The sequence below is a fragment of the Asterias amurensis genome, chromosome 9, assembly GCF_032118995.1.
Source record: "Asterias amurensis chromosome 9, ASM3211899v1".
NCBI lineage: Eukaryota > Metazoa > Echinodermata > Asteroidea > Forcipulatida > Asteriidae > Asterias > Asterias amurensis.
Genome location: NC_092656.1, coordinates 20,789,706 through 20,802,233, shown reverse-complemented (window position 1 = coordinate 20,802,233; position 12,528 = coordinate 20,789,706). Strand labels below are relative to the sequence as shown.

The 12,528-nt window shown below is 37.7% G+C and overlaps 1 protein-coding gene across 9 annotated transcripts in view; it reads right to left on the bottom strand.

The window, feature by feature from the left end:
• The window catches only part of LOC139942104 (protein unc-13 homolog B-like), a 170,900-nt gene that overhangs the window by 17,864 nt on the left and 140,508 nt on the right, over positions 1 to 12,528 (bottom strand). For all 9 annotated transcript variants that reach the window (XM_071938796.1, XM_071938800.1, XM_071938801.1 and 6 more), the window contains 10 exons: positions 8,953 to 9,073; positions 7,029 to 7,319; positions 6,031 to 6,158; positions 5,172 to 5,290; positions 4,039 to 4,199; positions 3,276 to 3,426; positions 2,615 to 2,683; positions 2,022 to 2,111; positions 1,396 to 1,664; positions 130 to 218 (listed from right to left, as the gene is read on the bottom strand). In XM_071938796.1, the coding sequence (XP_071794897.1) occupies positions 130 to 218; positions 1,396 to 1,664; positions 2,022 to 2,111; positions 2,615 to 2,683; positions 3,276 to 3,426; positions 4,039 to 4,199; positions 5,172 to 5,290; positions 6,031 to 6,158; positions 7,029 to 7,319; positions 8,953 to 9,073 (1,488 nt within the window). The remainder of the gene's footprint in view (positions 1 to 129; positions 219 to 1,395; positions 1,665 to 2,021; positions 2,112 to 2,614; positions 2,684 to 3,275; positions 3,427 to 4,038; positions 4,200 to 5,171; positions 5,291 to 6,030; positions 6,159 to 7,028; positions 7,320 to 8,952; positions 9,074 to 12,528) is intronic.

The window sequence follows — 12,528 nt, the reverse complement described above, 5'->3', positions numbered from 1 at the left end:
ACTTCTTAAGCGCAAATATCCACCAAAGATGCTCAAGGCTTAAGATTCATGTTCTGTGTTCTTGTTCTGAAATTTCAAATGTGACATGACCTTCAAATTTATAAAATAAAAACTAAGTCAAAATATTACCTTCCAAGGCGTACTTGAGGTCTTGATGGGCGAATAAACTCCACATCGTGGAGGCACTCAACTGTCCTACATTCAGCTCATTGGGAAATCTGTTCAAAATCACAAGAAACATTATTTAATCTTAACCGGAGTATTTGTCTGTGTGAATAATAGATCTTGTCAGAAGGATGAAGCAATCATGGTTATAAGAGTCTTACTTAAGGAGACAATTGTCACAACCGGAACCCCAACCAACACTTTAAATCCACACTCTTTGAGTCCATGTCTTCTTATTATCCTCTAGGCAACAACACGCCATAGCATACAGTAATGATTTCTTATCTAATTTGAAAACTCTTGATGATAAATAGATGTTTATACAAATTCTTTTCAGAAGTGGGCACACCTTGTATAAGCTTATGCTTCTTGTCTGACCTCCTCATACTATTATAAGGTTCCGTTAAAGGTTTTCTTTTTTATTGTACTTCATTATATAGAATGGAAATAAACCTGAAACCTGAAAATTAAAACCAATTAAGTTAGGGCAATAAACCAAACCCTCGGTCAAGTGGTTTATACTGCAGCCGTCGATTTCACGAAACGCTAAGATTAATCTTATCTCAAGTTAGGAAGAGTAACTCGTCCTAACTTAGGATTAATCTTAAGGTTTACATGCTACAGTGCAGGGCTGAGACTCGTCCTATGTCCTAAGATTAATCCTAAGTTAGGAAGAGTTTTGTCAAATCGACGGCAGGACTTGCAATCACAAGGTTATGGGTTTGAATCCTCCAGGCTAGTCAAAACATTGCGACCAATAGGAACTCACACTGTGGCAGTGAAGTTAATAAGGAGAAACCCCCTCAATCCACTCAGCGAAAGTAATGGTCTCGACTGATTTCCTAACTTCGGCCCAAATAGTAGTTTTATAAGCAAGATAGCTAGTTCTTATATAGGATTTGAGGCATTGCATGGTGAGGTATCAATGTATATTTGGTTTGCGGTAACACCATGTGACTGTATCTACTTGCCAGCCAGATAGAGTTTGTTCTTAGAGAACTGTTTTGCTTTATTCTATTACCGCATAGTACTGTAAATGTTTGGGGGTTCGGGAGACTTCTCAGTTCTGAAAAGAACTGTCCGGCTTTTTAATTAACCATTTCTTTTTTGAGAAGTAGTAGAGTGAATAAATAGGCAAGACTCAACTCCCAAAGAACAAAATAAACACAGCAAAGTTTCACATACACATGGTGTTACCACAGAACAAATAACAATAAGGCCAAGACTCACTGATTTAAGATTGCTGTATACGTTGTCTTATCCTCCTCAATGACGGACACGATCAGCGAGATTAGCTTAGTCCAGAAGTCTAAGCTCTTAGCGCTGGGTCCGTTGGCCGCATCCCCTTCACTCGGCCTCTCCGACGGGTCCGGTTGGAATTCCCGTTGGTAGAGATCGAAGCAGTTCTCGTAGATGTATTCGTAGGTAGACTTCAGGCAAGCAATGACGCAATCTTTGACGACGGTGGCAGCGCGCGGTGGACTCGCTAACTCTTGAACCTGAATCAAGGAAATTAACAGTTATGGGTGCATATTTCAATTGAACAAAGACGAATTGACTAGAGTGGGACTTGCAGAGATGCCAACATTGAATTCCGAAAAAAAAGAGTAGTACCGCCAACACTTAAATAAAGGTCTGACATACAACTCATAGAGCTTTAAAAAGAGGAAAATTATATTAATTTTTATTTAAACTGATATTTTCAGCAAAAATCGCTTAATGCAAAGCGACCTTGCTACAGAGGCCAAACAATTATGAATTTTATTAAGGCTTCATTAAAAAATAATTTAAAATAAAATTATATATGTTCTAAACATAGAACAGCAGTACACAGAACAATACAAGCACTTCCTTACTTTCATTCTGAAGAACGTTATACTCGTCAGAAGATCTACCATAGATTTCAGATCTGCTAGTTTCTCAGGGCTATTTGCGGGGAAATTATTCTGCAAATACAAACAAACAATCAAGGTATAAACCAAAAAATTAATAACGCAAATTAACAGAGGGTAACATTTCATGGAGTTAACTGCTTAGAATGCAGGGTTGTGACAATTTTGACCAACCCACCAAACTTTTTTTCAAAACATTTTCCTATGGTTTCAAAACATTTTTCTATTGTTTCTTTTCAAAGTTTTATGTACTTTTCAAGAACCTATTGCTTCTCATGGTTTCGTTTGGCGGCACAGAATCTATCAAATTTAGTTCTGGAAAAATCAGGGTGATTTAAACTGTTTTACCATGACAGATTAACCTCAAGAAAAAAAGCGGAACAGAAAAAAATAATAAAAAATGAAAATGATAGATCGAGCTGGGTCATCTTTCCATGCCCTTCAACTCTTTGGACCCAGGTTCCAATCCCAACTAAGACCATAGCCTTGCATGTGGAAAGTTGTGTGGGATTCCCGTTGGGGTTTTCAACTTAAAAAGAAATACTTAAATTACTTACTCTGTATGCGGAGAGGTCAATTCTCAATGAGTTGTGGAGTTGATCAAGCAGCTTAACAAACTTGTCTTTCTGTACATCACAAAAAAAAAAAAAATTATTACTTATTAAAATATGAAATGTCACATATGACCAGTGCTCAAATTCCTACTGCCCAACTTCACATACGGATCCACGGCATGAGAAAAAGTGTCCAAAACATCATCTACGTTAGTAAACTACCAGAAAAGCAGACCTTGAACTTTGAACTAGAAGGGGCACTGCAATTTTCATTTGGCAAGAGACACTCCTATGAGAAAAGTGTAAATTTGTATTTGAAATTTGCAAAAGGCACCACAGAAAAAGCACAGGGTACCACAGCAATTGCTGTGTGTGATGCAAGCTATAGCTTGCATCAATAAACATCCTTAAAAAGTGTTTTACCCTGTGATAGAATCTAGAGAGTAAGCAAATGTTCAAAAAAAATATCCAACTTTCTACAAAATTAAGGAGAAAGGCAAACAGGATAATAACAGGAAAGGGATAAAGAACATGTTGGCTTGCAGATTATGCATGGTCTATTATTTAAAAACAACAAGTGACACTGACAGTTTTTTTTCTCAAAAGGTATGCACTTCCTAAGAAGAAAACAAATACAATGGTCAAAATTATTTGTTGTACTCACACCAAAGTTGGAAGCAGCAAATCGGTCACTAGCGGACACTGCTGTTGAAGCTGTGGTATGTGCATAGAAGGCATTTATATTGGCTAGAAGTGTACTCATAACGGCAGGTACACCAGAACACATGTATTTAGACGATAGACAGGAGAAATGGCTGTAATAGGAAAACATAAAACAGAAAACTATAAATCAGCATATCATGTTGTTGAGCAAATCATTGCATGCCGCCGATTTTGCTTTACCTGATGAAAATTCAAATCAGACTGAAACAGGCTGTCATATTTACTGTGTGAGACAGCTTTCAATATAATGATTTACAAAAGGTCATCTTGCATTGCAGAAATCTGTTAAGCATCTCCAAAATTTTGGGCTATGATCAACAAGTTTGCCCATTTTATTGAAAAAACAAAATCACAAATATGTCGACTTCAAAAATACTTCATTCAGTTGAAATTTGACGAAATGCAAACAAAAAGTGGAAAAAGGTGGAACACACCATTAGTATGAAAGTCAGTCCAGCAGTTTTCTGTGTAATTGTTACCGAACAAATCACAAAAGAATAAACCAGTTTCAATTTCTCCAAAGGAATGCCAAGTAATCAGAACTTACGATGAGCAGCCATGCTTCTAGAGTTGCGTTGTGTCTTCAAATGGCATGCATCAACAGTCCAACAATAAGATACACATGTTGGTTGAAAAATTATCCGACTCGTTTATATTGAATAAAATTTAAGAGATCACGTGGCCCCTCCATATTTTTTACTTACGTCATTGCTTGATAGATTGACTCAATGCCGTATCTCATGGCAAACTCGTCAACAATTTCCTGAGGGGTTTCTTCAAAGTAGATCTTCCAGGCGTCATCTCCTCGGGCCGCTGGAAGCTTCACTTGGCCTGCCTCTCGTTCGCTCAAACAATGGAACAAATTCTGTCGGAAGGAAAGGAAGGGTTAACATAGAGGAAGGAAGCGAAAAGCGGTCTTTTGGTGATGGATTTCTTTTAAAGGGTTTTGATACCTTTTGTAGATCAAGTTTTCTGGCCATGACCTGTATCCCTACTCAATGTGAATAAGATGTATATTAAGAAGTGAATTAAGGTGTTGTAATAAAATTTACCTGTAGACATTTCAGCTTCATTTAGTCATCAAGGTTTTGAGAAAAAAAAGTTAAAATCAAACAGCAATGTTTCCAGGAGAGTGGCTCAAATCTGTTATAAATTCTCACATAATTTTCGTCTCACTGAGACAAAAAAATTGTTTTATTCATTTCTTTTAAAACTACAGCATCTTGAAGTTGTGGTTTAAAATGCGGAAATGACGTAAACAATCACCTTCAGGCCAGCACATAATAATAATAATAATAAAACACAGCATTTGTAAGGCGCACTATCTATTTTAAAACATTCAAAGGCGCCAGGTCCAGGTTGAAAACCAAAAAAAAAAAAAAATTGTGTTTTTAACTGGAATAACAATGAATGAGAAAGGTGCTTTATGAACATGACATCAATTGTGAAGGACACTGATGGGGCTACAAAATTTCAATCACCATCTCTAGCGCCATGCATTTACTCTATTGTCACTAAGTAGATTTTTTGAGAACTCAGGAGACTTCTCATCTGCCATGGAGTAGATTTTTTGGGAATAAAAATACGTGCTACAAAAAAACTCTGAAAAGATTAGCCCTGAATTTACTGTAGGCCAAAAAAAGGGGCCTTTTTATTTTACGGCCAGCCGAAACATCTTTTTTTAAAAACTTCTGAAAACTTAAAAATTTACCTTTTTTTTCTCTTAATATAAAAAGGGGGAAAAAAGGAGGAGGCTACCCCTAAAAAGGTAGCAGGCAGGGACACAAAACATGTTTTTTTTTTAAGGCACCCCCGTAGGATTTTATTTTCAACTCACCTCATGTAGACATGTATACTGTACGTGGTAAGGGGCAACAGACTTCTCTTCTCCTTTGATCTCTACACTTATGTGCAACCGAATGGCACCAGACACTGCTGACTTATCCGTTCTTTTCTCTGTCGGGGGACAACAAAAAATCACACAATAAACTGTCTATCATGGTGAGGTATAAATGTATGTTTGGTTTGCAGTAACACCAGTCGTCGATTTCACAAAGAGTTAGGACTCATCTTATCTCAAGTAAGGACGAGTAACTCGTCCTAACTTGGGGTTAATCTTAAGGTCTACATGCATGTACAGTGCAGGGTTGGGTTTCGTCCTAAGTCCTAAGATTAGTCTTAAGTAAGGAAGAGTTTTGTGAAATCGACGGCTTGGCCCAATTTCATAGAGCTGCTTAAGCAGAAAATGTTGCTCAACAAATTTCTGCTTAGCAGGAGAGAGCATGATACCAGTCACAATTTTGGTAAATGCAACATGATTTTTTGGGACGGTAACCCTGTTCTGGTAAGCAGAATTTTGTTGTGCTTAGCCACTTTTTGTGCTTAAGCAGCTCTATGAAATTGGGCCCATGTGTGTATCTACTGGCTGGGTTGATGTTTATTCTGCTATCGCCAACTCGGGCAACTTCTCAGTTCTGCAAAGAACTGTCCCTGTTCATTAACTACTACCAAGTGTACTTGGACCTTAAACATAGATAGTGCTCTAACAATAGTTTTTTTAAATTCGAGCACATATATCGTGTCTCCCCTCGATGCAAGATGTTGTTGTTTCCTGAATTTTGGAAGTGAAGTCACAAAAGGGAAACAAGCCCGTGAGGAAGGCAGAAGGATACGAGTGGGAAACCCAGACTACTCACCAAGGTTATACCATACGTCCATCTCTCCGCTAAGAGTGCGGACCTCAATGATTGTTTGTCCAAGGAAGTCATCAGACTCTCGTGTCAACTTCTGCATCAGCTTGGACTTGAGGTCATCGTCTTCGTCCCTTCAAAGTTGGACATCAGGAAAAAAACATCTCAGTTTTTATCTTGTCTAACAAAACAGAGTCTTGTTTTATAACAAAAAGGGTTCAAAATTGTTTGTTTTTTGTGCTGTTTATCTCCATATCCCTTCTCTTAAAGTGGTTCTTGAAACCAGAATATATCCGAATATACCAGTTGAAACCATAATAGACCACAATAGACAAAACAGTTATGTCAAATCCTTTTAAAGGCAGTGGACTGGACACTATTGGTAATTACTCAAAATAATTATCAGCATAAAACCTCACTTGGTAACGAGTAATGGCGAGAGGTTGACAGTATAAAACATTGTGAGAAACGGCTCCCTCTGAAGTGACGTAGTTTTCGAGAAAGAAGTAATTTTCCACGAATTTGATTTCGAGACCTCAAGTTTAGAATTTGAGGTCTCGAAATCAAGCATCAGAAAGCACACAACTTCGTGTGACAAGGGTGTTTTTTTCTTTCATAGTTATCTTGCAACTCCGACGACCAATCAAGCTCAAATTTCACAGGTTTGTTATTTCATGCATATGTTGAGATACACCATGTAAGAAGACTGGTCTTTGACAATTACCAATAGTGTCCATTGTCTTTGAAGTACTTTTCGTTAATAGTTTCATTAATGATTTTATATTCCATTAAGTGAATTTAAACTGTTTGTATGATTAAACTAATCTTTATCAGGTTTTTGTCGCCAGGAACTACAGTAAGACCAAGTATTTGGAGAAACAAATATGGCGAAAAAATCAACTAAAAAAGGTTAAGAAAAAAAGAAAAAAAAGGAAGGAAGGAAGAGAATTGTCAAAAGATAACATTCAAATAAAAAGTTAACTTGATAGAAACAAATCTCTTACCACACTCGGACTTTGATCCGGTCCGATGAGTTGTGACACTCAAAGAAGAACTTCTCGTTCCACTCGGGATTCAGGTTCTGCTGGACGGTTCGCGTTCTCTTTTTGACCTTGCCGACCTGAACAGTGACGTAGGGATCACTGGTCCCCGTCTTGTCCTTGGCGATCAGGCCCTGGGCGCTGACGACAGTGATGGCCAGCTTGGCCGACCACTTTGAGGTTCCGTCCAGGACGCTTTGTTTAACCGCCTTCATGTGGCCGGCGTGCTGCTGCTTCGGAATGTTAAAAACCCCCCTTCAAAGTTGAAACAAAACCAAAAATAATGTTTAGAATTTTTAGGAGTTTTAAGAGGAATATCAATTGCTGCCACCAGCTCTCCTGAGTTATTTTCACTTTTAATAAAAAAAAGAAGAAAAAAAATGATTGTAGTCCCTTACCTAGAGTAAGGCCTTTGTTTGGGGCAAACTTGCATTTAAATTTTTTTTTAAAAGGGCTATTTCACAATTTTCATGCATAAATCCTTCGGGATCACATTTCATTAAAAGGTAGTTTATCTTAAACTGAAGTTAGCGCACATTATGTACACATTCAACCTTCCATCTTGGGGAAAATTCAACAACAATAGGCAAGACTTAACAGTAATTACATAAAAAGTAAAAATCAAGCTAGTTTTCTTTTAAAGGCATACAGGATTTTTAAGGATGAAAAACATTGTTGTTTAAGTTTTGTCTGACAGCTTTCTGAAATGAAGTCATACTCAAGCAAAATGTGTCTGAAAACCTAAAACCAGACAGGCAGGAACACTTAGTTTGTTTGTTACAACCAAAATAAAGGACAATTTGTTTCAAGGCTAAACAATGTTCATGTTTTTCACTTTTTTCTCATGACTTACACAACGGAGACAGCCCAAATTTTCACAGGTTTATTTTTTCTCGTATGGTCGCACACCAAAAAAATTAACACTGCAACTATTTTGTCACCTCTATCAATCCTGCATTATACCTTGAATAAGTGTTGTCTGTTTTGCACAATCTAAATCCTTCATTTTGCCCCATAGCTTGAATCTTTTGTTAAAAACACTGCAGGTGTTGTCTAAAACTTGTGCACTGACTATGCCCCAACACCAAAATCAAAAGCACAAAGATGATTTGCTATAACAGTATGAATTCAAACCACTAAAATTAAGAGAGGTTAGTTGACTGTACAACTGATGCTAAACAAAGAACTGTGATTAGTACAAAGTTTGACCTAGGTAAAATGCACACCATTTGTGATTGGTTCAAAGTTTCACCTAATTAAGTGCACACCACCATTGTTTGAATGGTGGTGGTGTGCACTTAATTAGGTGAAACTTTGAACCAATCACAGATGGTGTGCATTTACAAGACACACAAAATGGGTAAATCACAGCTTGTAAATGTCAGAAAATGTAATGCGAGAAACCAATTTTCTGTGTCTTGCAAATTATAAATGACACATTTTTCTGGATGTCATCTTTGGTGCTGAAGTAGGTCTAGGTCTACCCTAACTTCAATGGGGTTAAACGCTTTCAGTAAGGTAAAGAAGTCTCAAACCTAATCAAAAATGCAAAGTGAGCAACCGTGGAATAGATCCTTCCCGTGAAATATGTAAATTGCACATAGCGCGTGCACACTAACGTTTTGGTTGGCAAAATGAGGGAACATCGCGCTGTTTTGTACACGGCTAATGAGTGTCTGACGCAGACACGACTGCGTGTCTGCTTAGTGCACAATTCTATGGTGTTTGCCAACCAACAGGGTCTGTACGCATGCGTGAATGTAATTAGCATATTTCATGGGAAGGGTCCATTGCCCATTGTGTGTTTGCTGTGCACACATTTGATTGATAAGGACGTTTTGTTTTTTCCCCTGGATAACACATTTTATTAAGAGATTGGGTTCCTTACTGAATCAGATCAAAGATCTCCGGTTTGTTGCGTTCCCTTATCTTCATCCGATCTCTCATGGCCATGATGATGTTCTGCGTCTTGTCTTCAGCGCCATGTTTGGAACTCTTCTCAGCCGCTCCTACGAATCAAAAACAACGCCACGCCGGCAAGAAATACTACAATCAGTAACAATTATTTAGAAACACAAAATCCATGCACAGGGTTGATCTGGGCCCAATTTCATAAAGCCTGAAAGCACAAAAATTTGCTTAGCATGAAATTTCTTCCTTGATAAAACAGGATTACCAACCAAATTTTCATTTGTTGCATATTACTTGATACTGGTACTCAAATGCCGTTTAATAAATCCTGAAAATCACATGGAAATTTGGTTGGTAATCGTGCTTTTATCGAGGAAGAAATTTCATGTTTAGCAAATTTTTGTGCTTACAGGTTTTATGGATTGGGCCCTGTTGAATGTGAGGAGGAAAAAATATTCCAATATGGCCATGGATGGATGTGTAATGGTGATGAATGAGTGAACCGAAAACCTCAAAATGTTCATTTAAAGAGAGAAGGTACAACATTGATTTGCATTTGGTCTTGAGTGGATCAGAAGACTTCATTTCTTCTCACCCTCCTCGCCCCCCCCCCCCCCTTGAAGCATTAGTGGAATAGCCCTAATATGTGATGTTTTTACAACAATATGTATTAAGGGAACAGTGTCAGTTATAATAGACTCAAAATGTAAAGAATTTTTAAGTTGGCTCTGTTTGCCAAAAATAGCACCCTTAACATTGATTATATGCTATGAAGTTTTGATGTCTTCTAAAGATATGAAGTGTCAAAAGGTGAAGAAGTTTCAGGGGCGAAGAATTTGTCATTGAGTGAAAACTTTGAAGCACTGCACAACTTTACTTGGGTAGTTTTTTAATCTTGTATCTCCCCTAATTATGGTAATGTTTCCAATGGTCCAAAACTCCATACCAACGATAACCTCCAAAACCACAAGAGTACAATTGTAAAACACTAAATGTTTGGAATGTTCAAACTTTGTTATTTTACCGGGTCCAATTTCATGACAAAGCTTACCGCATAATTCTGTGTTTTGGGCCCATACGTAGAACCAGGCACTTTACATGGTGCAATAAACAGTGGCATGAAATTGGGCACCGACGTCAGCACCCTGGATAATCCTTGGTTGCCATTTTGTGTATCTGAACCCTGTGAACTGTTGTGTGTGTGCTTTAGGCGGCACGCACATGGTGAGACCCACTCTAATAACATGCAATTTGACTCACAAAATGGCAAACTGTAACAATTTAGGACATCAGTGCAAGAGGACTGTACATACAACCAATGAGATTTATGTCAAATGGGAGATAAATGATTATTTTATAAAACCTGCTTGTTGGAACGGGAAAACGTGGTGAATATGGTGATTGTATCAATAAAAAGCATGCACAAATGTTGGTATGACACATGTGGAAACCAGTGACAAATGAGACAGCTATATAAGGTTAAACAAATATTATGAAAGTACAGGTGCTACATAAATACCTGCTACTATTATAAAATTTAAAAAATTGCCCTTCTTGAACATTTTTAAGAAGGTTCATGAACTATAAAATATATGAAAAATAAACTATAATAATCAATTATCATGCTGCCTTGATCATGTTCCTTATATCCAATAACAGTTATCAATGCTAATATTCATTGTACCCAAACGGCACCAGACTATTTCTCCTTCCAGCCTCGGTTTGGGGTACATTGATTTGAATAGGTAAATACCGAAAAGGCAGCACCATGATGAAGGACTCTATAATAATAATAAAAACATTAATATGAACTTATAATGCGCACTTCTCCAGAAAACCAATCAAGGCGCCTACACAAAAAGAAAAAATTATACAATTGAAAATGAAGAATAAACATAAATGTTTTTCGCAGGAGTTCAGCACAAGTCAACTGATGCGAATGATTCGTTGCGAATTTGTGACGTAAAAAACGCATACACATCCGAAGGAAGTATGAACTGGGCTTTATGAGCTCAGACAAATAGTCTGAAATACCATAACATCGTCAATACTAGTTTCCCGCCTTCTGTTCAACTCCACCCAGCCATAGGCAGAACTCGACACCAACTTCATTATCTACCAATCCAGGCATCACGAGACTCATTCAAACTTTCCTTCTTCATCCGCACCATTCCAACCTGGAACAGGCTCCCCTTGGAAGCAGTGACAGCACCATCAGTCAAGGTCTTTCAGGCAGTGGCCCTTCAGGCGAAGAGAGACATGCGTCCCACCACCATCCATCAACAGCTTTAAGATGATGAGGATGTTTTTACTCGCACCTTGTAAAATACTGCACCTTCACGACCGAACAACAAGAGCACCCCTCATATACCACACTTTGGACAAGCAGTAGCTTTCTAGGTGTTTACCCATCAAGCATCAAGGCTGTAAAAACTTATGAGTGGCGAAAAGGTGACAAACATAATTGTCCATTAGTCTACAAGTAACAGAGCCAACATGGATCTCAAAAAGCAGGGAAAGTTCCTTTGAAACAAAACTCTCTTCACTTTGAAGAAAACATGAGTTTAAAACTTACTTGAATATTCAAATCCACAATATCTGTGATTAAGAGTCCACATGGGGGCATCAATATTAATAGTCTTATAATGTTTTAAGATGAGCAATGCTTCTCATTGAAGAATAGATAGTAGTCTAGAGTTTATAGTCTGGTTGCTGGTGACATCTTCAGAGGTCTATACTTTAATTAACCATTTGAAATCTGATACCGGCATACAGGATACCAGTCAGGCCCTGCTGACCCTTGACCCTTTATTCAAATTTGTCCATCTCTCAGCAGTTCATGCAAATGTAACATGAATATTCAGTTAGTTAACTTTGAAATCAGGGCCCTCCCCTTTAGCTATGCAAGCAAAAAGAACCCATCTGAAGTTAGTTTGCAGACTACATGCATACATGTATTCATCAGGCTTGTTTTGAATAACTACTCATCTCACACAATGCATAGGCCAGTTCCTATCTTCATGCATATATGCATATTCATCAGGCTAGTTATGGATCTCACATATTGCAACGACATTCTCCAATCACCATGCATATTCATCAGGCTTGTTGTAGATAACTCATTTAACACAATGCAATGACCAGTTTCAATTACCAGGCATATAACATGCATATTCATTAGATATGCATATTCATTAGATTGACAAGAGTACAAAATAGCCCATATGCATGTCCCAATGTGTATGACCAGAAATGATCAACGCGCAAAAAGAATCTTGATGAAATCCAAGTCCAAACAAAATGGCGCGCTGATTCTGAAGCAATCCGGTGCAGATTTTGTAAAACAAAGCTACGCAACCTGGCATTGTTACGTTGAAACTACCAGCACGGTTTACATATTAGCAACATGGTTAATGTTTTTCGGTTGTTTTTTTTTTTTTTTTTTTCCAACTATTTTTCCAAAGATATATTGCTTTGTATTTTTAAGATGTGCATATATGGGCTATTCACAACCTTAAAATCCCCAAACCCCCTCCCCACAATCTACAAATAA